This window comes from Prinia subflava, chromosome 3 (assembly GCF_021018805.1).
Source record: "Prinia subflava isolate CZ2003 ecotype Zambia chromosome 3, Cam_Psub_1.2, whole genome shotgun sequence".
In the NCBI taxonomy this organism is placed as follows: Eukaryota; Metazoa; Chordata; class Aves; order Passeriformes; family Cisticolidae; genus Prinia; species Prinia subflava.
Window position 1 is genome coordinate 25,047,023 of NC_086249.1, and position 26,557 is coordinate 25,073,579.

Below are 26,557 nucleotides of genomic sequence, written 5' to 3' on the forward strand. Positions count from 1 at the left end.
TGTTTTCAGTGCTGTTACTTCTCTGCAGAGTTGTGGCTTTCTAAGTCAAGGACTTAGTCTTTTCAGTCAGCAAAAAGGGAATATTTCTTTTAATTGTGTTTTTATTACACATCAAAAAGAGCATATCCACAAGAGAGGTTCAGGGAAACAACATTTATGCTCTCCTAGGGTATTGATAGAAAGAAGACCTGCTGACATTTAGGTCAAATATTTCAGTAAGATTCTCTCTGAGTCATCTTTATACCAGAAGTTTTGCAATACTCAAAACATTCACTCAGAGTGAAACACTGGATGTTTTTCATGTTGTGCTTTACCTCTGGTAATAGGACTGCATGGGGTAAAGAACATTTTAAAAAATCATCTGTGCAGGCTGTTCATGGAAGAATGAAGTACCAACAGAAGTAATTTAGTGTAATTAGATCTGGAAAAATGCTTGTATGAAAATATAAATACTTTTTAAACAATTATGGTAGGCTGGATCTTAAAGATTCTGTATTTCTGTGAATTTTTTTTCCTGGTGTGTATACAGAATAATCGAATAGTTCCCAATTAAAAGAATAATTGAAACTTTATTTGAGATAATTAGCTGATTTTAGAATTTATTTTCTGATATCTCAGCATTTTTCACCAATAAAAGCAGTCATCCACCAGCAAGGCTAAAGTTTCCTCAGCCAATATTTTGCCTGACATGGGCTTCCCTAAAGGATTATTAATGGAAAATTTGCTTTGGTAGAATAAAAATTTGGATGTTTATCGTTTGGGGTTGCTGAGCAATCATATTCTGTAGAAGGGGGCTGTTCTTCACCCTTCCTGAAGGCCAAATTATATCATTATCAAATTATATCATGCTTTTTTGGAGGGAGAGCATTTACAGTTTACTTTACAGTTTAACTTCATTAAGCTGCATTTGCAGCTTAATATTACAATATTCAAATAGAATCAAAGAAAAGTTTGGGTTGGAAGGGACCTTCAAGACTATCTAGTTCCAATGCCCCAGCCATGGGCAGGGACACCTCTCACCAGACCAGGGTGCTTAAAGCATTGGCTTTCCCACAACCAACCCTTACATGCCTGGGCAATGTTTCTGAATTCCTCCTATCCACCCCTGTGATAACAAGGTCAGTGATCAACATCACACAGCAGCATCTGCCCAGTAGATCAAAATTTTTAAAAAGTTCAGGTTGCATCTTTCCTTTATTGATGTTTTATCTGTTCTCTATACATTGAATCATAGAATCAGTAAGGTTGGAAAAGACCCCTAAGATCATTCTCTCCAACCATTAGACCAGCACTGCCAGGTCCACCACTAAACCATGTCCGTGAGCACAACATCAACACAGTCGTTAAACTGTTCCAAGGACAGTGGTTCCACCATTTGCCTCTCCTGCAAGATAGTTTCTATCATGCCTTTCTTTATGCTCTGATTGGTTAACATACATGAAATATACATGTAAGCTAAAATTGTTAACTGCCCTCTGTTCTGTTCTTGCTCTGTTCATCTCTTTCATGTTGTATTTGGATGGTTCCAGGTCTCCACATGTATCTCCATAGTATACTGGAGGTACCTTGGGTAAATTTCCTTTAGTCCTTTAAGGGACTACTTGCTAGTTAATCTATTATTTAAGACTTCATCAGTTACACTTTTCAACTCTTTATTACCTCAGTGGCCCAACTACAGTCATTACATTTCACGTCTTTCAACCCTTCACAGCCATGCTTTTGTGTCTGTCCGGAACTCAGGGTGAAGGGTACTGGATTTTGGCTGTCTAGGACACAGGCTAAAATGCACAAACCTCGAGGATGTTTGCTGTGATTGTAGTCACAGACATCAATTATTTGGGAGGGTGAGTGAGAAGCAAATTAGTGAGTTGCCACTGCTCAATACTTGTTCCCTAGAGCAGAGTTTTGAAATAATAGTCCATCCCTTGATATACATTTCCACTCTTGCAGTCGAGTTGTGTATTTCAAATGAATTTTTCTAGATTAATTTGGATTCGGTTCTTTTTGCTTTTCAGAGAGAGAATGGGGTTACACTTTGCTAAAAGATTACTCCATTCAGGTCATTTCATCAATATACAAATAAATAGTAAATGAAAAAAATGCATCTTTATCAATGATGGATTTTAGTGTTATAAGAATTCTGTGAAGTTGAATAACATCACAGTTCATTTTGATATAACAAGAGCATCACAATAAATTTTCATCCATTCAGTGAACTGGCCAGTTTCTCAAATTTTATAAGACATCATTTAAAGCATAATTAAACCATCATGAGCACCTTCTGCTTCTGGTTTCTCTTCTCCAACAATTCACTCCTCATAATTAATTAAGTGGGATGAGGAAACAGATTAATTTTAACTACTTGAAAACATACTTTCCACACCTAATATAATATATAAATTATGCTGTTTCAGCAGCATTTCTTCCAGATTCATCTTAACTGGAAATCAAATGTTTAAATTTCAGCAAGGCATGGTAGTGTGATAGTCCCCAAGTTTTAATGTTCTGATTATTTCAGGCTCTCCCAGACCTTTGTAATAATAAATCTTGTCATTGCTGTCACATCACTCCTACCTTATTTTAAATCCTTATCCCTGTCCTTATGCTCTGTGGGCAGGAGATAATCTCATTTTATTTGGTAATCTCATTTTATCTGTAAACCTCTAGGTTTTGTTTTGTAAAACTCAGGGATGAGCTGCTCCTCTTAATGACAGGGAGCAAAATAAGTGAGCTTTGAGATAATCCCATTTGGTGACAGTCTGTGAAAGAGGGTAATGCATTTTTTAGGACTTCCCCAGTATTTGGTTTATTGTGTTATTTCTGCAGCAAATACTGTTCTTTACCTCTTTTTTATCTCTTAAGGGAAAGAGTAAAAGGCTTCTTTCCATGACACCCTTTTTAAGTGAAGTATTGATTTATTTTCATTGATCTCACTGCACAGTGTTTAAGGAATTGATGTTGCCATTCAGCACCATGGCACACTCTTGTTCTCCCTCAAGTCAATACAGAACAGGTCAAACCTTGAACCACCACTTTCCATTCTGGATAGTTTTCAGTGTCACTCAAGGAGAAATCGTTGTCCAAGTAGAGAATTTGGCAGTATGTATAAAAATGTTGTTGCTGATTGATGGGGCTAGAAACTTGGAACTGACTTTGCTAAAATGGTAAAAGCATTTTCCAGAGTGACTGTGGGAAGAAGCAACCATCAGGGTGAGGATGCAGAGGTGGGGAGCAGAACTGACTCAAATATTGCCTGTAGAATTGATCGAAGTGCATTCAATTTCCATTCCAAGCTGTTTTATGAGCAACAAGAGCCCAGCTTTGGCTACCCAGCATCTCCTAATGGTCCGTAGAGGGTGATCCAAGGTGCCTAAGTTAGTTACATAAATTCTGTGTAGCGTAAATGGAAGTGTTGAGTAAGGAGTACAGTTTTTGCTGTGCTAAGCAGAGGCTTTGGCCAAATGCATTCTCAATGGAGCTCCCTTACTGAGCACAGCAACATCTTAGGGATGGGCTGAGTTCAAACATGCTGCCCTGGATTTAGTTTATGGAAAAAACCAAATGCTGGAATGTGTCTGAACTCTCACTCTTGCTGGAATCCTGGCTTTAGTCTCTGTATTAGGTACCAACTCTTCAGGGATTTGAGACCAAAGTTCCACAAATAAGGATAGACACTTTATTGAGCAGCGATGTTGTTTAAAATGTAAGAGGAAGAAATGGTGATGATGGTGATGTTCTCACATTTCGCAAAACAATCTGGAAAGAGCATACTCCTTTTCCCTGCATTATTGCAGTTTCAGTCAAAGCCAACCCAGAATCACTGATGAAAGTCAGGACAGCTCATTCACCACTGCATTCCTCAGACTCTATCCTGGGAGTCACCACCAACTTCTTTCTCCCAGACCTTCACCATCCTGACCCCTCAGTCGCTGTGCTTTTGCAAGAGAAGAGGTGAAAAATGTCCTTTCCAAAAATGGCTGCCTGGTGGTTTAAGACACTTTATGAAGACAAGAGAATTCTAGATTTGTATCCCATCAGTGTGCTAAGGAATTTATATCTCCCACTTCCTCAGTCAATAGTGTGGCAAAATATTGAATTTCTCATACTCAAGTAAGTGTCCAACCACTAGACTACTACAAAAAGGTAAATATCATGCCTGTGTTTTGGAATGGGAATGATCTCTCCTGCTGTGGTCTTTCTGCATTCACTTGTGTATATGTTAGGTGTATGCAAAGTACACTAAGATTTAAATATAGGAATAAATGCAGTCTGGATGTTTCCCTGCCTTAAATGTGAATTCCATAAATATTTAAGTGAGAGAGAGACATCCATCTTCTCACAAATTTGTGAGAGTAAACGTAGTCTAAAACACTCGGTCCACTGAAGGGAGTAGAAACACTGAATTTTGCAGCAAGGCTGTGGTGCTTAAAATCCATCTATGTTCATTTTAGGCATAAAAATGATCAGTCTAAATCTTATCTTCAGCTTTGAGTAACCTATCAGTCTCCAGTAAGTTTTATCGTAGACTGTATTCAATACTTTTTGCCTTACTGTTCTTCAAGTGACTAAGAGGTGAGATTAGATATGGTCCTAATTCTCAGGATCACCTGAAGCTTTCTGAATAGCAAATATCAAGAAAGTCCAAGGCAATTACAATCCCAGTCATAGTTATAGGTAAAATAAACCACATGGCGGCCTGGAATTTCGCATTGCTGGAACTGGCATTTTCTTTTTAAGAACCTTTAAACTAGGAGGCCATTTCAAAGATAGTATCAGTAACAAGCAAAGAAATGGTGAGCCACATTCACGTGAATGAATTCATTTCACTCCAAAACAGGATTTCCACCTGCTGCAATATGATATGTTAGATATGGCTTTACCTCACCAACAAAATGAACTTTATTCTAAAAATATGTTTCTGTGGCACAATTCTTTGGGTATGACTGTGGAAGCCAGATAATTTTGAATGCTGCTTTGTACCCAGAGCCTTGATTGCTCACACTGCACTGCTCGCTTACTCCCAATCCCTCTTTTGGAAAAACCAGTTCCCTTACAGGCTAGATGTGGATCCCTTGGTATGACACAGTCTCTAGACAGAGACAGACTTTTGCTCTAGGAGTTGCCCATGCACCCTCATCCCACTTGTTCAGGACATCCAACACTATTCTGCTGTCGTGCTGTTCAACATGGTTTGTGAGGCTACAACGTTCTGTATCCATTACTTCAGCCACTTTTCAGAAGAACACTACAGTCACCAGTTGATGATTCCTCTGGGCCAGAGATTGTGACAAGGGCTCAAAGCAGCTAAGCTGTGTGGAAGGTATGTGTGAGAGGATTTTAACCTGGGACACTGAGGTGGCAAACTGGTTGTCAATACTGAGCCTTCTCTGGTGCAGATATGTCTAGCTGTGTAAATGGAGTCTAGCAATAAGGCATCTGCACCCATTTATAATTAACTTCTTTTACAAAGTGTCCTGATTCAAGAAGATCTTCAAGACAACTGTCTGGCTCTGGTGGAAATTTGGTAGACAGTGAAACCATACATGTGTTATGTTGATTCAGAAACGTCAGGGTATTTTTACATAGATGTCAAGAGTTATAAGAGCTGCTTTTTTCCCCTCCAGTATAATTATTTCACATATGTCCAACACATTCTGTTCAATCTCTGTCTTGTGAGGATCAGTTTGTGACATTTATAGTAAAAATGTACTGTTGTTTCTAATTTTGCTCCTCTTTAAAATTCTGCAGACATTGCAAAAGACCCAGCAGCTGTTGCTTTAAAATGCAGATAAGTAGCACACTATGCCACTCATGGGTGCCATCATTACAGACCCATGTTACTGTTTTCTGTCAGCTAGAAGTTAATCACTTCATTTTTTTACCCTGTCAATCATTTATAGAGAGACAAGAACAAAGATATCTTTAGGGCATACATATGCCCTATGCATTCATGGAATCTTTTTTCTCCAAGCCATTTTTTTGCATGAACATTATGATGATATTTCTCTTATTTAGTTTATAATGAAGTGTAAGCAGAGGAAAATATTGCTTAGAACATTCCTTTAGATGTTGTTGCTGCAGCATTTATTGACATCCAATTACAGAACTTTCTTTTCCCTAGAAAAGAAACTTTTTTAATGAGGGTTCAAAAACAGTTTCCGGGAAATTTCTTTTCTGCTCATGTCTTTACCCAAAGGCAAAGGCACCTAGCTTTGTACTGTGAGAATTTCTCTAAAAATGAGGAATACTTGGATAAACTGGAAAAAGAAATAAAGTACTGTGTAATGAGGACATTAGATGTATTTAACAGTTTGGTTAAAATCCTCATATTACTGTGGTAGCTTAGAAAGATGTGCATACATCTACAATCTTGTAAACTGAGCCATATTTATGTAGGTTGTTTCAATTATTGTAGACACTAAGTCTTGTGCCAGTAAGATTCTGTAACAAACAAGCAAAATTTAGTTTTACATTGAAACACTGAATTAGTCTGTAACATTTGTGGTTTCAGGAATATTCAGTGCTCCAAAATCTGTGATGTGTTTTCAATCCTTTCATTCAGTGTAATCACAAAACCTTTAAAGGTCATCCAGTTCAATCCTCCCTCAATGAGCAGGGACATCTTCAGCTAAATGAGGTAGCTAATCCTGAAACACTACTTGACAGTGGAAAACCAAAAGATTACTCAAAATAATATTCAATAAAATTATTTAAATTGCTTTGATTTAAAATTCTTAGTCACTGTGCCAAGACTTTCAGATTAAAATTAAGCACATCATCCCTTTAAACCTAAACATCAGAGGAAAGAAAAAGGGGAGCACATAGAGTGAAAGAAGTGTTTTGATAATAACATTAAAATAGTTGTATCTACCTCTCAATCAGCGTTTCTTGTATCTCTAAGCTTTCTCTGAAGGAAAAACTAGGTGAAGAAATAGATATATAGATAATGGCTTGGATAGCCTGAAGAAAATTATTGTCCATAGGAGTGGATCCCAGCTGTCTATGGGCAGCTGTATAACGTTTGTACAAATGGTGTTTCAGCTTGAATTCCTTAGCTGGATTCAACAAATAAGGCATGATATAAACATAAACATAAAAGTTGTCTCTCATGCAGGTTGTCACAAGCCAAAAGACAATTGTTTCAAGGTCTACAACTCAAATCCAAGCCCCAGTGCTGTAGGGTGAATGTGTGAAAGTGAACTTGACCACCAAACTCAGGTGGGCCAAAGGCCCTTCCAAACTATTGTTCTGCTTCAAACAGTATCTGATAGCAGGTCATCTGCAGCTTTAAAAATAGCTCTTGATGGATTTTTCTCTTCCTTGGAAGATTTTTTAGACCCATTTAAGTTTTCAAAGTCCACAACATCTACTTGCGAATTGCATACGTTATCTGTTAGTGCCTTAATTACACTTGGCTCCATTTCTGGGGAGCAAGTGTCCCCTATTCCTTCTTTCTTGACATTTGTAATTTCAATAATTTTATTCTGCTTTTTTCTTGGTCATCTCTTTTAAAGCTGAGGAGGCTTCGTCTGTGTAGTCTGTTCCTGTGAGAAAATTGCCCTTACTGCCTTTTTTGTTCTTGTTTTGCCTTTTCCTTGTCTTCTTTGGGATGAAAGGATCAGGACTGTCTGTAGAGGTGTGTGGGTATCTGTATCATGGTGTAATAACTATTATTTATCATGTGTTCTTTAGCAGTTTCCTAAAATGGCATGTACAATTTGCCTTTTTCACCTAGGCTAAGCATTGAATTCATCTTTTCCTTGAAAAATATCAGTCTCCAACACTTCTTCCCAGGGGAGATTTGCTTACCGAGTGTACATGAGATTGTCTGAGGACTGATACTCCCCATGCTTCCCTTTGCATTTTTTCACATTGAATCCCATAGAATCATGGAATAGTTTGGGTTGGAAAGGAACTTAAGGATCATCTAGTTCCAACACCCCTGACATGGATAAGGAGACCATCCACTACCCCAGGTTACTCAAAGCCACACGCTACCCATACTGTTCCAGCACCTCAGCACCTTCACCATAAAAATATCTTCCAACCTAACCCTGCTCTCTTTCTGATTAAAACCATTACCCCTTATTAATCCTTCACTCTCAGACCACTAGTTTGGCTTTTTTCTTTACACTTCATGATATTTTGGTGAGGAAGTCTGTTGTAATTTTTCTGGAAATTCATGTAATATTTATGGTCGGTGAGTTTAATGTTCCTAAGAAAGTTAAGTAGATCTACCTGTTTATCAAGTCAGATTTCATTTACTTGTTATCTCCCTTTGAAAAACTGGCACAGTATTTTCCAGTTCCAAGTTTGAGTCATTAATCTCATCCTGGTAATTTATTACTATTCATTTTATTGATTTGTTATTAAACTTTTCCTACTGACACATCAAATGCAGATGGTTCCATTGATTTGACAGGTCTGAAAGGCTCTTCTGTGGGTTCATCCTTAAACACATTCTGTAGTTGATTGTAAATAATTCATTTAACTTTATTGGTATGGCCTTTTCTTCCCTCAGCTCTCTTATTACACCCCAATGCCCTGTGTAATTGGCATTTAGTTTCTAAATGCTGCACAAACCTTACTGTAGTTATCCTCACGGTTCTCCCTCATGGCGAGGAAATGCCATCTATCCCTGCTTTGTAAAGACAGAGGCAGGGCCCCAGAGAGACAGACACTTGGTGAAGGATGCTGAGTAATGAAACACTCAGGTTTGCAGTTCCTCAGAAATGTCTCCAGCTTTGAGCACAGAATTCCCAAGGGGAGATCTCACTGACTGAAAGGTACCAGCTTGAAGGCAGGGGATGAATTTGGTGCCAGGGGCTGGATTCATGGCTGCAGGTACACTGAGTGTTGGGATACCTACAGCAGCCAATCAAAAAAGCTGAGGAGTGATGTGTGTGATGCTCTGACTGCTGCTGTCTCTGTGATTCAGAGCTGGAAGGCACTCCTTGCTGCCAGCCTTTTTTCCATGCCCACCTCCTGCTCTAGCACTCCTTCAGGCTGATCACGCATGAGCTGCCAACAAGCATTTGAGGAGGTAGAAGAGTTTTCCAAAGATACTGACAATGATGTTGCAAGGCCAGGACATTTCTGTGGCCTGTTTTGCACCTTGGTTGTGACAGGATTTGTGGTGGCACATCCTCCCCTCAGAGTTCCTGCGGAGCTTGGCAATGCAGGCCCAGGCCTGCCCCAGTGGCTGCTGCTCTCTGAACAGGGGGTGAACCCAGCCTGGGGCATTGGCTCAAGCTGGAGATCAGCGGAAAGCACAGACATCCCCACTGCAGCAGGCAGGAGATCTCCCAGCCTTGAGCAAAAGGGAGGAACAATATAAACTCTTGAAAACAAAGCAAGGAAATGAAAAATCTCAACCCACCTCCCTGAAGACCGGTGCTGCAATGGAACTGGTAATTAGTGGCAGTAAATTATTGCTACAGCTGTGGGAGATACAAAGATTTTCACAAGCAGTCCTGCTACTGGTGAATATTTTTTTTTAAGTTTTCCCTCAGAGGCAGTTGCATGCTGCAATGAGGCTTTGCTTAATAAAGGCCTTTCTGGTAAAGAAGATGGTGCCTCTGTCTGCCCTTTAAAAGAAGAGAGGCTCTTGCTCCTAAGTTCAGAAAAGGGATTTTAAGATGCAGAGTTTTGAGATCATAAGGCAAAGGTCCCTTTGAAGATAAATCAAGTTCCATACAATCAATTTTTAAGGTGTTTTAAAATTCATATTTCATCATGTTGTACCTTATACTGATTTCTTGTTTATATTTTAAAAAAAAATGTAAGTTGCTCATTACAATATAAAATCACTCTGTTTAGTTTTTCCACTAACTTGGCTCACTTAACAGGCTCACTTACTGAAGGAACTGTAGGGGCACATTGTAGCTGTGGAAAAGAAACATTTCACACTTTTCCAGAAAAACAGATATTTCTTTAGCTTAATATTTGACAGGAAATACTAGGTTAATGAGATATAAACAGAAGGAAAACTATTTCAAATATAGGATTTGCACTGCTAGTTGGATGGTATATTAAACAGCCAAATGGAATTTGATCCTGTAAGGCTGGAGTGGTGAACAGTAAAGCTGGACATACGGAAAATGCTTGGATATTGGTATTAAAATGATTTAAAGACTTCACACTTGCAAACCAAGTGCTTTGGTCAATCTGTAGAGTTAAGGCAGATTCATTTCAGAGGTGGTTTGAAACTCCTATTGACACTATTGCTGTTTAGTGCAACCCAGCACTTTATGTGCTATAACAGCTTTCATATTGCTGAAGTAATATTAATTAATCTTCACACACAGCCCTTGATAGAGGGACACAGGGTCAAAATTTATTTGACATAATATTGACACATTGATGGAAACTCCACAGTAATTGTCCCTCCCTGACTTCTGTGAATTTCCTCAGCTCCCTGAGAAGTTTGGCAGCCTACAGGTTGTCTGGGCAGCATTCTTGGTGCTGGGAATCGCTCTCCCCCAACTGTGATGGGTGAGAGTCATCACCTACATGCAGGGAAGACTGTCAGCAGACTGAAGAGTTCAACCCAAGTCTCCTTAAGCCCCATCTTCATAATTTGTCACCTGCAGATATTTCTAGTGTTAGATTCTTTTCTAGCTGGATTGCTTTATTTGTTTTTAAAACATTGAACATTTCCCACATTATTTTACCTGTCAGCACTAATGCACATAGTGTAGACAATTTCAGTTTCTCACCTTCTGTAGCTATTCTCCTCTATAAAATTAACATCAATTTTATCTTGCAACTGCCCTGGCTCAGGAGAAAGGTGCATCTAGCTGAGTGTCCTTCCTGTGACAAGTGTCCTTTCTGTGGTGCTGGTTAGCAGCAGATGTTTAGGGAACATAGAGGGAGCAGGGCACATATGGTCAGATCCTCTCCCCGCTGTTCACCACAACCTTCTCCAAAGGCAGCAACCTTGCTCAGCCCCTAAATAAATCACACACTAAATTGCATTGCTGTTTCCATGTTGGAAGTGAAAAAGTAAAAGTGAAGTGAAAAGGAAGTTCCGACAGCTTGTAAATGAGGCTACAAAATACTAAAAATTTTAAGGATTGGTCCAGGCAAAAAAACTTGGTGATGAATGTTTCAGTCTTGTACACATCAAGTAAAAGAAAAACATCTCTTCAGTCACTGACATTTGTTTGTTCACTTTCTTGCTTGTTTGTTTTTCCACAACTCCCTGGCATGTCAGAATAATAAAAGAAAAAGAATTTCTTTTCAGTCCCTATTCTGTCATTCTTTAAGACTCAATTCGTTTTAATGGCATGGGTTTTGTATAAGCAAATGCTGAATGACAGTGTAATTTATACTTCAGGGTTTTCTGACAAAACGTGGAGCTTCAATAGATGCTTCTATTGAAATCAAAAACATTTTACTCTTTCTGTTCAATTTACCCATCACAGCCATCGATAGGGCCGCTTTACCACATTTTCTGAGCACTTCACAATGCCCTCTTTGTGTATTCTTATTTTACCATTAGAATACTGGACACTGAATCTGAGAAACATTCACCATCTATATCAGCCCATTTTTCTGATCTAATGTAAATGCTTAGAATTATTTCTTTCCCATAGGTACTTAGCACTCTCCATTACTCTCTAGGGAGTTTACATTTCTCTAAGAATATCTGCATTGCACCTAACTTGTCTTCCCAAAATATGAACAAAAGAAAGCCCTTTCTACTGTAATCCCATGGCTGTACCAGGTGTGCCTGCACTGCCCAAGGATGGCTCAGCCACTCAGCTCACTGTAGTTCCCAAATCACTTTCAAGTGATTCAGGATCTTTTTCAGTGTTGGTGCATGATTCTGAAGATCACCTGAAACTGTACACAGCTTAAGCATCTCTGCACCATCCTCAGTTACCTTCATCAAGGCACTTTTAAGCAAAGTTTTTTATCCACTACAGAAAATGTAGTGGATAAAAACACCAAAGTATCGTTTTATGCAGAATATATATTAAAATCCTTTGTATTCCCAGAAGTGATAAATATGGTCTAAAATCCTATGTCTGAACATATTATATACTTCAGTCCTTCTGTAGATCACAGGAAATTTAGTTTGAGGGAGATGATTCTGATGTTGCCAGTCCAACCCTCCTCTCAAAACAGCTGGTCAGCTTCAAAATTACTTCAGGTTGCTCAGGACTTTGTCCAGATGAGTTTCTAGTATCTCCCAAAATTCCAGAACCTCTGCACTGCCTGCACCAAGGCTCACCATCACCCTGGTGGGGTTCTGTCTTCTCCCACATGTTCAGAACAGCTCCACTGGTGATGAACTGATCCCCGAATAATACAAATGTGAGTGTGGTCCAATGCAGTTCCTTATTCCTTGTTTTATCAAGGACTGTATTTTTAGAAAAGTTCTTGTCATGTTTTCTCAATTGGGAGCGTGGGATTTGCTTCTGCCTCCTACAGTGGAAACAAGACTTGACCTCATGCATCTTCCTTGTTAAGAACAAGGTTTGTTGTTCTTTTGGAGGCTTTTCTTCCACTCAGGTGGAAAGGAATGAAGGGAAGAGAATGTTTTAGTTGGAAAGGACCTACAAGGATCATCTAGTCCAAAAGCCTGACCAGTTCAGGGCTGAACACAAATTAAAGTGTGTTGTTGAGGGCATTGTCCAAATGTTTCTTAAACACTGACATTGACCAGCTCTCAAGGAAGCCTCATCAAATAACTCAGCAGGGCCAGCAAGCAAAATAATATGAGGAAATTTTTGGATCAGCCTATGGTGAACATGACACACAAAGACATTCTTGTTAAATTGATCTCTTCTACAACTTTCCCAGCTACAAAACCTTTTTGTAGGGGGCACTCTTCAATGTCCTTAAAACAGAGAGGAAAGATGCCAGCATAACCTATAAGCCAGTGCAGGTGTCACTGTACATTTATAGCTGTCAGAGACATAAACTGGGGGTTTTTTAACCATTTTTGCCTCAGTCTTGTATTTCCTGCACACTCATACCTAACATTAACTGGTTTGACACAATCACTTGACTCAGGCTTAGGAATTGGTAGTGGTTTATGATGTTCCAAACTGAGTTTTACAGCCTGAAATGTGCAGTTAATTTCTTTAAAATAAAGTCATAGAAATTATTTACCTAGGAGCAATATTAGAAAAGCAACTACACCTGTGAGTTATTTTCTAGTACATAGAATGTGTCATGGCACAATTAGGTCTAGGTACATGGAATCTGTTTGAAATTGGTCAGATTACTCCAATGCTAAACAAAATCTGGCTTTGGAGCCTGGCTCAAGAGATGGCAAGCTTCACTTTGCCTGAACTTAAGCTTTTAAACATAGCTTTCAATGAATATGTTCCATGTAAAGTTAATTGCTAAGTGTGGAAGTAAGGATTCATGATATTTTTTTTCCTGCGTGACAGAGGAATGTCTTAAAATCAGAGTAAACTTAAGCCAATATAGATAGAAATTTGTAATGGCAGAGGGAGTGAAAATAACAATCTGATTTTCCTGGAAGATTTATCTTTAGGCTTTTTTATTGCCACAAGACTCAATTCAAATGAAGATAGTGAAGGGAGAGATCCCTGTTCAGTTGCTTAAGTCAGGAATTACACACAGAATGAGGAGTATCATTATAGACAACACCATCAAAACTCTGAGCTTCATTCATGGCAGCAGGAACTCATCCTGGTTCCTGGTTTCTCCTAGCTCCTAGCACCATGCAGGAGCAAGCCATCAAAGCCCTTCTGTTACTGCACCAGACCCTCATCTTGTCAGCCTGAGAGCAGCTTGAGGCAAATCCTGTCAATCTTAAAGCTGCTTAGGGTAATGTTTTCAAAGTGACTTAGCAGTTCAGAGTCTAATCTTCATTGAAAGTCTACAAAGCCTTGTCTCAGATGTGCCTAATTCACCTTTAAAAATGGGATGCAGGAACTTCTGATGTTTCCTTTAATCCTGCCTTGAGCACACGTGAGCCGGGGCTCCCAGGAAGGAGGATGTGGATAATGCAGTGAGTGAATGAGGAATTACAAGGAGCTCAGTACAGGAAGAGCCTAGTTTTTTCTTCCTCTTGCAGCTTTGTTTCAAAAGTACTAAAATAAATACTGCTGCTGTTAAAAGTTTTTGGGTAATAGTGATCGATCGGCACTTTCATAGTCGAAGTACATTTCTAAAGAAAATTGACACCCAGACACAGAGTGAGACCAACAAACATAATCATTAAGAAGAAGTAACAGTCACATTGTTTTGACACTGATGAGGTGACACCAAAGACTATTACTTTAATTTTTAATTGTTTGTTTGTTTTTTCTGCTTTTGAATATTCTGGCATCTTATTTTCAAGCTTTTTTTCTGTGAAGAGCAGACACTAGTGAAAACTGGTGTTGAATTATTCACTTGACTCAAGAAGAGGAAAGTTTATAGAAAATATCATCTCCTAGAAAATATTCAACCCAATCACAGAATAAACTTCACAGCATAAACCTCTCTGTGATGAGTAAGTGTTGACAGATAAGAGTTCAAGGAATCCACAGAACTGGTTGACCAAATAGAACATCTCATAGTGCTGCTCTTCTAGGAAAACTTCCCTTATTGTTTCCACTACAGTTTAGAAGATTTCAGCTGAGTTCAGCTCAGGCCTGTGGCATTGATTTTTCTATTGTTCCATCTCAAAAATCTGACATCTTTGGGGATTACATGTTTGGCCTCATGACGCAGAGGTTATATAGAGACACCTGGCCTTTGTACCATAAAAATTCATCTTTAAATTTCAATTGCATTTGGATTTTTGCAAAATTACTCTTCTTCAAAAGTCATCTTTTAAAAGAGAAAATGTCAAACCCAGAAATTAACTGCATTGCTTCTAATTGAAGTCTGTGCTAAAACCCAAAGAAAGAACTCATTCTATAGGCAACCTCCTCCTGCTGATTGAGCAAACTCTTAATGAGTTCCTCAAGTTTTGACCTAGAGACAAAAGGTTTTCATGATTTTTCAAACAGTTTCATCCAGCAGAATTTATGGATTTAGTACATGTCTCCACATTAGGCAGGATAATTGATTTTTGCAATAATTTTCAGTGGTTTTGCACAGTGTAATTCCTGTTTGCATGGGGCTTCTCTTATCTCGGCAGAACCTACTCAGTCAACACAGTAACCATGAAAATCCAAATTGTGACTCTTTCACTGTCAAAGGACGGCATTCAAGGCCAAGCAGAAACCACTACTGAGAAAGAGCTGTTGCAAACAAATATCGTGACTTTTCCATAAAGCCCTCTCTCCTCAGAGCAGCCAATGTTCTGTCTCACTAACACTTTCTCTGAGTTTTGCTTGTCTACACTTTTTCACAGTGAGAGAACAGGTTTTTTTCCAATAGCAGTTTCTAAAGGCTGGAGTGCATAAACAGATTTATTATGATATTAACAAATTATGATGATATATTATGATTCATTATGTTATGAGTACCTCCACAATAGGAAAGTCTGTAGAGTTCCTCACCTCTTACAACAGAAGTAAGTCAGAATATTCAGATTGACAGGGCTCCAGTGTTGATTTCCTGAGAGAAAAGAAAAAAAATCCATTTTGTTGACAAAATTGTCTGAATTTTGGCTGGTGGGATGTTTTTCAGTAGTAGAGGCATTATGCTTAATCCATTTCTTACGAGTCTTTTTGTCATCATTATGTTCCAATTGTACAAATCATAAATGTGGATCATTTTTTCTTAGGAAGGCTTTCTCTTAAGTTCTGCAGATGTCTAATATCCTTGTCCAAAAAAAGAAGAAACCATCACATATCTGGCTGGTAGTAATAATTATGTTACCGGGGGGTTCTTTTTGTGCACTGAAAATTTTCTTTTCATTATAAACCTGTGGAAGCACAATGAATTCTGTGGGCAGCCTGGCCACAATGGTACTTTAAAAGCTGCCAACAGATTTGGGTCATGATTAGATCTAAGAGAGAGGAACTGCAAGCTACAGGGTTTCTGAGAAAACTACCTAAAGAAACCCAACCACCCAAAGCAGATCTTTGAGTTCTATTGCAATAGTTAGAGCCAGTGCAGACTAAATACTAATAAATATCTAAATCCGGTGCTTTTTTGCAGTGTATTCTCTAGTAGTAGGAAGACACACTGGGTGCAGGCAGGTATGGGGGTAGCTACAGGCTGTGCTAACAGAGTCATAGTTTTCCCTTTCAGTTTCATTGCCTTTTAAAGAAATACTTTATTTTATTATTTCATTTCATTTCGTTTCATTTCATTTCGTTTCATTTCATTTCATTTCATTTTGTTTCATTTCATTTCATTATTTCATTTTATTTTATTTTATTTTGTTTTGTTTTATTTTATTTTGTTTTGTTTTGTTTTGTTTTGTTTTGTTTTGTTTTGTTTTATTTTATTATTTTTCCCTGGGGGAAAAAATCTCAAAATTAAAATTCTCAGACAGCAAATAAGTTACTGTGAGATAGGATGACCTTTTGGCTCCTGTGTCAATCCATGCAACCCACAGGTTGCAATTTCAGGTGAATTACCCAGTAGATAGAAGTATCCCTGATCTGACATCCAGTCAGATCCATTATCCATATCCATATTTTGGATATGGATAACCTTAAATGTCACAACACAAAAATCTGTGTGGAGAAACTGCACCTGATATCTCAGGAAGAAACCAGAGATGCAGTCAAGCAGCAGCTTCCCTTAGTCTGCATGGGGAGGAAAAAAATCAAACCTAAGACAGGTTTCATATCATTTTGATGCATAATGCACAGGCCAAGTTAAGGTCAGTCAAAAATTATCTCATTTCCTTAGAAGGAGCAGTTAACTACAAACCTGGTGTAAGTTTTGAGTTTGCTGTGAAATCTGCATCTCATGCACAAGTTTGGGGGTTTATTGTGAAATTTCAGCCCCAAGCTCAGGGGTGCTGAAGAAGTCTTCCAGAATCAATTACAGGTCTCCTCTGGAGTTCATCAAAATGCCTAAGGCTGTTTAATCTGTTCAGACCCAAGGCAGTCTCCCTGTTTTAAAGCAAATCTCAAAGCTGAGGACCTAGACTACACTGAGTCCATTGCAGGTGTATTTAAAAGCTCCTGTTCATCACAGATGAACCTGGCAGCCAGTAAATTATGGTAAGGTGGGCATATGCTCACAGCTTGATTTCAGATGTTTGCAAGCAGAAAGGGGATTCTGTTTGGGTCTTTTTATGCCCTGTAAAATGCCAAAGGAACAAAAAGTGTTCCTTGAAAGGAATTCCCCTTGTGCTGGCACAAGGGAAAGCATGAAGGAATTTCACTTTCTCAAGAGACCTTACAATTCCTGCTGGGAGGGGTTAAAGCCAGGCAAACCTGGGAGTAATCTCAGTTCTGTCCATGTCCACAGATGAAAGGCTGAAGTGTCGGTCCTTGCTCACTGTGAGATATTTTGCCTCTAACATAGTACATTGTTTGCTGTTGTGTAGCAAAACCATGAAAGTGCAACATATTAGTTTGATACTTCTGAAAATGTTGACTTACATTTTTCTGTACAAATTTTGCAGAACCCATTTCCTGCATAGAATATGAGCACTTGCTAAAAACTAAAAAAATCCCATCAGCAGCATAGAGATCGGCTCATAAGAGCTGACATTAAGCATCGTGTTTGGATCTCCAAAATGAGCAGAATATTCCTCAAGGACAAATGGCAATCTGTTTCTCTGATAAACATCATAAAGAAAATATATAACTCTTCCTCATAAAATTTTTCTGGAACTAATTGCTGCTGTGTCCAATCCTTTTTTTCATTGCGAACCATGACATAACTCTCTGCCAAATTCCCACTAAGAGGAAAAGAATAAGGAATTACTTGGACTGGATGGAGAAATTACTGAATGAAGTAAAGGAAAAATATGATAGCAAATGGAAAAGGCTTGGATGCAAATGTGCAATGGGATTTGCTGCAGTGGAGGTGCCTTAGGAGCAGCTGAGCTAACACCCTGAAGTGCACATTGACTGGGAGCATGCCCCATGGCTCTGTGCCTAAACCCATCATCTTAATAATTTAAAGCCATTCCTCCTTATCCTGTTACTGCATGCCCTTGTAAAAAGTCTCTCTCCAGATTACTTGTAGTCTCTTAGCAGGAATCATAGTATCTATGAGTGACAGGTCAAGCATTCAGGCATATTTTGTTAAATCTACATTGTTGTGATATACTCCTAATAAAAGCTGTTCTTCCCAACAGTCCCCTCCACCACTCTCTCGGCAGAGGTGACAATGTACAACAGAATCATCTTGTGCACAGGCTATTCCAGCAGCCTCCAGTCTCTGCAAGCATCTCAGAGCTTCCCAAACCTCCCAGGGAGAGAGAAACACTTTTTGTATGCTCTACACATAGGATTTACCAGTTCAGCTTCTCCAGATGGAAACAAAGCTGGGAGAAGAAGTTGAAAGTCTTTATTGACTTGCCAGTATGTGAAAATTTAACCCTTTTAATAGCTTCTTAATTGCCTTGCAATGGCTGCTTCAATCAGAGAGCCACTGTGCTCTCTGTTGTAGCTATAGCAATGAATTGCATTAGTGTTTCTTTCATCTTCTTCTAATTTTTTCTTCAAGCTGAGCCTGCAAGTGGGTGGAAATATATTTATTACAGAGGACAGATAAAACAGCTATGAAGCTTGGGGTCTGATTCTGACTGTGGTGCTGAGTTACTGTCTAAAACCAGGCAAATTATTAAACCTCTCTGCACTGGATTTCCCCACCTGTAAAAAGAGAATAGGGCAGGGGGTAGGATAGATGTGGCGAATGAGGAGAATGACATTAATCTCCCTTAGGATGATGCTATAAAACCTGATGTCTGAGAATCACTGTTCAAGAAATTTTCAGAGGAGAAATATCCTTTAGTGGTGCATATGCAGATATGCTGGCAGATCACAGGAGAGTTAGGACTATTTACAGAAGCTGAAAACCTCTCTTGCTAAATGTTGTTGTCGTTTCATAATCAAGTGAATAGCGAAGAGCAGACTGTAAATTTATGTGCAAACTCCCATCTGTGCCAGAAGAAGAGGAAAGTAATTTCAGAGATGCAAATAAAGCTGCCACACAGCACCTGAACTGTATCAAATTAGTGGCCATTGATACGGGAGTGGGAGATTTTGGGGTTTTGCACTGAACATGTAGAAACGTTCAGTAAAATATATCCTTGTGTTATTATAAATGGAGTTATATCCCTTGCTTTGTCAGGAAGATTATGAAGACTACTAACAGTGGTGTTTACAGCATTAGCTGAGGCAGCTAAGAGGTTTCTATGTTAAATTCCCTTTTCTGCTAAGGGTTTAGCAAGATCACTTAGTCTTTCTGTACCCTATTTTCATGTTACAAATGCTGGTAACAATATAACATCATGGATTTCAATACATTGTAATATATGGGATTGCACTAGGAATTGATTTTCTATTTTGTTACAGCTAATATATTTTCTTTGTCAAACATTTATTCCTCTAGCTGTGAGAATAGGTGTCATTAGGAATAGAAATTTACTGCACAAGGCAGCTTAGCTTTTAGAAATGCCTCAAATAATGAAGTATTTATGCTAAGTGGAAGAAAAAAAGATACCCCAGGTTTTGTGGCTTTCATGCCATGTAGACACCTCACTGCATGTTGGGCAGTATATTACAGCTCGATGAAGTCAGTATTTTAATTTCAGACAATTTTTGAGCAATGAATTTGAATGCTGTTGTGAAATGCTTGTCTCACATTTTACACTGATGTGGCTGCCTAAAAATGATTAAGAAGCACCCAAGCACAAAAATAAAACCTGTTAGGTTCTGTCCAAGTTGCTGCTGGGATTAGTCTAGTGTAATGATCACTTCTGAAGTCTGGAATAATATCAGGGAAGCAAGCCTCACATATTCTTAAATATTTGTGATAGCCAGCTTCTTCTAAATGTTTGCCCCTCCTGCTTCACTTCTCAGGACTTTATTTTCTATAAACATGAGGCTTTCACCAAGACTTTCATGGCAACACTTAGCATTTGAATGACACTTTTCCCTTTCAAGATATTGTACAGATATTAAATAGTTTTCCTTAAACTACGGCAAGAACTGAGAATTGAGAAAACAGTAAGTGTTAATGGAAGTTTGGTGCCTATACTTTATGTCTTTGATAATCACAATTCCTATTGCTGTTTTTCTAATAAGGGAACTAACCTGACCAAATCATGATTTCACCACATCTGTTAAACTGGTTAGTAGTAAGTTCCGTTCCCTATTCCAGTATTTTATCCACATCTCACAGTAGTCACTGGTTTACTACATTTGTAACTTCAAAATGCATTCTCTGTCCTGTATAACCCAAGGTCCTGTTTGTGAAATGCACTAGAAGTGCATTTGTTCAGTATCAGAATTTTCTGATGCTGGTGTGATCACAACATTGGTGACAGCTCTAAAGTGGAAGTTAAATAATTCAAACTAATTTCCTTCGTTGTAAAATATTGACTACCCCAATTCAAAAGTAGACAGAGTCAGCTGACTTGGAAAAAAAAAAGAAGCCTTACTGACACAGAGAAAGCTCTTGGGTTTGTCCTATAGGATCAAAAAATAGGCTTAAAAGTGGATGCAAGCTGCTAACTGAGCATATAAAACACCTGAAAGAACAGTGCTTTAAGATGCACTTTTAGAAGTTGTAGAGGAAAAAAAAATAAGCTTTTAGCGTTGACGACTGTTAGATAAATGTCATTAAAATGTTGTAAGGTTATTGAGATTATTATTCTTTAATACTGCAGTAAAAGACACTAAAAAATGATTTACAGCTCACCTCACTGCAGTGCAGAACTGCCCAAGCAAGCCATGAATAAGCAGCCTCAGCCAGATGAAAGTGTATTGTCATGTGAGCAAGTTCAGAGAGCTCACTAGCTCTGCTGAGCAGCCTCTCCACTCTCTGCACTATTGTGCTTGTGCAGATAACCTCTAATGCATCACAAAGAGAGAGAGGGGCACTGTGACACGTCTGTTTGGTTTAGACCCTCTGGATGATTTGAATAATAACCCTGTTTCTATTAAACATCTGATTTGGGAAGAACACTTGTCTGGTCCTGATCGTGCTGATCCTTCTCTAGCTGAAATGATGGTGCTCTTCTCTCAGAGAGGGCTGTTAGGTGTTCTGTGCAAGCGTGGGTTTCTTGTTGGACTGCGTGGCTTATGTCCTTTTCTCAACCCATAATATTCAGCAAGGTGCTACTATTTTTTAACCTTTCTTCTGCCACTCTCCCTGGCATGGCAGGACCTATCTAAGGTGTCTAACATACCCCTTAGTGTGTTATCCTGGTGAAGAAGCTTGCACAGAACAGCTAGACTTTGCTGAGAGCTGACCCTGACTCTGGTGAAAGTTTCAGTGCTTGCAGATAGTATCCTGCAAGACTTGGATGTCATTGTCTAAAAACATGAAAGAGCAAAGAAAAAAAAGGCGTATTTTTCTGTCTGCTCTGCCCAGTTCCTTTACCAAATGAGGTCTGGCTGCATTCGTTTTGTATCACTTTAGTTGACACTCAACAGATGCAGATGTGTTATTTTTATATACATCTTCAAAACCAGGCACAAACAGAACTGTGTTGTGTTCACCAGGTAGAAAATTAGAGATGACATGTAAGTCTCTTAAAGGGACTAGATTTTGCAATCCAAATTGCCCTTGCAGCCTGAGGTGGTGGGGATGGGTGTGCCCAGGTCTCTCTATAGCCCAAAGTGGTCGGCAATGCCTGGAGTGAAGATCTCCATGTACTTTATAGCTGGGCTAACAGCCAACAGCCAAGCAGCAAAAGTATGTTTTACAGAGCCAGAAATGTTATCAAAGTTGTGAGCTCAAATGCAGCTGTTACCAAGACCTGTCTCTTAATTTGAAATGTTTAGGAAAGATCACTGAAGTCAGCTCTCATGGCATTTTCGTTTGCTAATGGAGTAATCAACATATGTAGAGCATCAGCCACAAAATCTTTCATTCAATGAAAAGTGTGCTCAAAAAGTCTCTTGTCTGAGATCTATAATCTCATTTTAATTAGCAATGCACATGATTACTCCAATCAAAGCAAGTCAGTGGCAAACATTGCCATCTGCATTCATCGTTAACATCAGCCAGCAAGATGACAGACTCATTTTAAGTCAGTATGTGGGCTCTGGGGTGCAAATGTCTGTTCAAGGACAAAGATCATTGTCCTACTTTCTACTCCTTAACTTTTGAAGGACAGCCTTCATCTTAGAACTTGCCAAATAGTGGAGCATTTCCAGGTCAGCATCCGGGAATGTTTTGCATCAGGGATGCGAGATTCTTGCTTATTCTCTGTAACAGAAGATACTGTCCCTTGTTTTGGGTGACTTAATTATGCCTGGAATCAGGATTACAGGATGCCTGCCCAGTATCCAGCATGGCCAACTGTTTGGTAAGGGGGTTTGAGCTGTTGAGCAGCTTCCATGGCAAGGTGCACAATTAATCAGTGAATTTTTAGGACGACTGTTGTGGTAAAACTCCGACTGCTGCCTGCTGCCAAGGGCAGTGCCCACAGGATGATGTGTTGTGTGCCTGTTTGTATATGCACTGCCGTCTTCCAGGGATCCGGTGTCACCAACTGGTTAAGAAGAGGTGTCTAATGACACTTCACTGCTTCTGGATTTATGAGCTGCACTTGAGAAGCAGCAGATGACCTGGTACCAGTAAGAGTCCTTTATGAACATAAATATTTAATAAGATGTAATCAGGTTTTTTAAATAACTTTTCCACTGCTAAGGCATTAAATTTTTCCAAAGGGTACTTGCATTCTAAGAACATTTACCAAAAAAAGGCACAAGCATAAGTAAGCTTATGGATTATGTAAAATTGAGCAGTCTTCATCCTCAGAGAAGGGAATTATCTGGGCATTTCTGAAGATGTTAGTACAGGAGTTTAAACCCTTTAAAAGAAGACATATTTCAAACAGCTTTTTTCCTCCTCCTGAACCAGACTTGCCATGCACAGTTGGTGCTTATGAGAGCTTTAAATTATTTTGGTTGCATAGTCACAATTCTGATAACTTCTTTTAAAGTTCTCCTCATTATGAGACATAGCTTTGAGTGTTTTATATCTACCCATAAAACTGCTACAATCATTCGTTGCAATTACACTAGAATGCGCAGCAATTAATTACATCAAATCTTTCTCACAAAAGTGTTTACCAGTGAAAAGATTGCTATGGTTTTCTTTTGGACAATGAAAGATTAGGAATTATTAGACACCTCTTGAGATTTTATTGATGTAACATTTCTGCAGCCAGGATTATGGTCATATTGTTTTACCTGTAGGAAATAAACATCAATTCTTGACAGGCATGATCTTTAAACAATATTTTACATGGGGAAAATATTCCCAAACATTTTTTTTTGTAAGAAACCAAGACCTGGATTTTTAGCCAGGTAACTCCAATGAGTGACCTGCACTGGCTGGGATTCATGTGCAGGGTCTTGCCCTCAGAAAGTGGGGTGCATCTACCCTGGTGTAGGTGCCAGGCATAGGACTGGAAGGCATAGGCTGAAATTGGTATGAGATTTTACCATTCACTTTCTCTTACAGGAAAAAAAAAAAACAAAAAAGAAGAGGCTTCTGTAAAGACTAACTTCAGAGTGGAAAGAGTTTTCCTCTGAGTAGGACCTTTCCCTTTGGAAAAGAGAAAGGGTTACCTGTGACATAAAGTACGATTAATTGTTCAGAAGTAAACATACCCAGACTGATCTAATCACCTGCCTTCCTGTCTTTATTTCCTTTCACAGAGCTATGTTTGACTATGACAAGAGCAAAGACAGTGGCCTCCCAAGCCAAGGACTCAGTTTCAAGTATGGGGACATCCTTCACGTCATCAACGCCTCAGATGATGAATGGTGGCAGGCGAGGAGGGTCACTCTGGAGGGGGACAGCGAGGAGATGGGAGTTATACCCAGCAAGAGGAGGTGAGTGCTGCCTCCTCCTTCTTACCTCCTTGGCCATTATCTTAAAATATTCCATTTTTTTTTCCAAAGATGGGGTGTGTCAATATACTGAAACACTGGGGGCAGTAAAGAAAAATCCCACAGGTATTTCAAGAGTTAGAAGACACAATTTTTTTGTGAGATTTAAAGCATTCAGGCTGTTTATAACTGTACTGAAAAGAGACTCAGAAGGTGACTCAGTTACTAGTAACTTCATAAAGAAAGGGGAAAAGAAGGCGAGATCGCCATCTACTAAAGAACTTCAGCAAGAAAAGGAATCACCAGAACCCGAGTCTGGGAATTCACTCTGAATTTGAAGTGGAGCACATGTTTTAATGTCAGGGTGATTAGCCATGGCATCAAACTGCTGAAGGATGTAATGAATGTCTTGACATTTTCAAATCAAGACTGTATGTCTTTCTTTTGAGAGGGTAATAGAATTAAACTTCTCAGCCTGTATGATGTAAAATATAATGGTCATCTTTGGCTTTGAAATCTGTTAATTTAGTCTCTGCCTGCCTGGAAACTGATGGATAATCAATATCACAGTAAATTTTTCATATAGTGTAAATGAAGGAACTTTCATCTGCTCTCCAAGCTAAATTTGAATCTTTGTGTGTCTGTGGTGAATTTGTGGTGACTGTTGGAGAGAGAGCAGATATCCGAATTTCCCTCATTGTTTGTATTGTTTATTCTGCCTAGATGCTTTTGTAAAATTGGCCACAAGTCTCTGATAGTATCAGAACTACCACACAAACCAGTATAACTTCCTGGCTCTCTTGATAGTTGCTATGGAAAGGTCAAGAACTGAAAGGGTAGGAGGAAAATGAAATCTGTCAAAACATATTACATTTCTCTTTTGCAGCAATGCCATCATACTGAGTATAAACTTTCTATTCCCAGCTATTTCAGCTTTAGCACTAGTGTAAAAATGATCATGGCCATTTTTTATAGCAGGGAACGGGATGCCTGATGCTCCTGTGAGCATCTGCTGTTGTTTCAAGAGAATTGGCCAAGGTACTAATAGAGTTTATGGTACTCATTGTTCTAAATCATGTAAAAATAAACTGAAAGGCCATCAAATACCTTGTTGACATGAGCCCTGAAAGGTCCTTAATTTCTCTTATGATCCTGTTTGAATAGCATCCACACCTGTTTTTTCAGCAAAGAGCAATTTTGGAGTTGTGTAACAGATAGAAATAAAAGGTAACGTTGTAAGGTTAGGTTAGAACTTTCAGGATGGAAAATGTGCCCATTAACCAGACTTAGTCTCTAGATATTGAAAAAGGAATACTTGCCTGCTATTCATTGCTGCAGTAAACACTGCTGTAATTACATGATTGGACCATACATGGGAAGAGAGAGGAGTTTATTTAATGCTCAGGGAAGTATGTGCACAAAGCTCACTCCTGTGTGGTGCCTGCTGTGAAAAGGTGCAAAAAGCTGTCATACATAATAAAACAACTACAGAGGAGAAAAGGACAAAGCAAAGCAGCTAATTAAGATGTGGAATTGTATATCCTGTAAAATGGAAAGGTGGTGTGTGCCTAAAGCTTATTGGGTTACCCACACAGTGGTGTTTTCAAGGACAAAAGATAGAGGTTCTCTAGTCAAGGTCAGACATATAACAGAGCCCAGGAATAAGATGTGGCTTAGGAAACACTTGGAGAAGAGAGAATAAAAAATTCTTTTTTAAAAAAAGAGACTATATGAAAATAGAGTGGTTAGAAGCTAAAAATAAGAGTCTTGAATTTTAAAAGATGCAGGTATAGTTATCCTGCTCTCCACTTGTCATCTTTATTCTTCACTAGTGAATCTGAGGGGCCTGGAAAAATCAATGGCATCTGATTTTCTGTCTGCATTAATGTAATGAAACACCTGAGCTGGAGTGAGAGGAGGTTGCTGTTATTTCATAAAAGGTTTCAGTTGCACAATATTATTTTTTCCACTGCACTGAAAAGTGAGTATTGTTTCCGTTCTGTGGGTTCTGGATGGTTCCTCGGCGCCTGAGACTGATGTGCTCTTGCCAGCATCTTCTGCAGTCATTTACACCACCCAAGGGGAGGATGAGCAATCAGTGCACACAGGGCTGAGTTACAGAGAATAAAGCTAATCATACTCGCCAGATTGTGCTAATTCAGAGTTAAATTTCCTCTGCAGGTGTGGGTTATTGACTGTAAGAGGATTAGTCTAAAACAGAGTTCTCCTGGAATTCATTTGACCAAATACAGGCAGTTACAGCATGGAAATCCTCATTTAAGCTGTTGGCTCCAGGATGCCATGTCTCTCATACTTTATATGGGATTATTTCTATAGGCATTGTTTGGTACATAATACAGCATATGTTGTATCTAGCAGTAAAATATTGTGATAGAAAGAAAGGAAGGAAGAGAAGAGCATCTGTAGCTGTTTGTTGGGCTTGTCCTGCAAGCTAAATTGGCCATGATGTTGTAAATTAATTTTTATATTTGTCTTATATTTTTCAATCCCCAATTCATTTCTGTTCTCTTTTTTTAGGGTCTTGGGGGCTTAAGAGGGTTGGAAGGGTTTTCTTTTGTGTTTAGATTCCTTTTTGTGCTTGTGGAATGCTATCCTGCAGTACTGTAACTTTATTTTTTGCACTTTGGGTC

The 26,557-nt window shown here is 38.9% G+C and overlaps 1 protein-coding gene across 8 annotated transcripts in view; it reads left to right on the top strand.

The window, feature by feature from the left end:
• Positions 1-26,557, top strand: part of DLG2 (discs large MAGUK scaffold protein 2) — a 994,479-nt gene that overhangs the window by 923,145 nt on the left and 44,777 nt on the right. For all 8 annotated transcript variants that reach the window (XM_063394414.1, XM_063394410.1, XM_063394417.1 and 5 more), the window contains one exon: positions 23,733-23,909. In XM_063394414.1, coding sequence (XP_063250484.1) covers positions 23,733-23,909 — 177 coding nt within the window. The remainder of the gene's footprint in view (positions 1-23,732; positions 23,910-26,557) is intronic.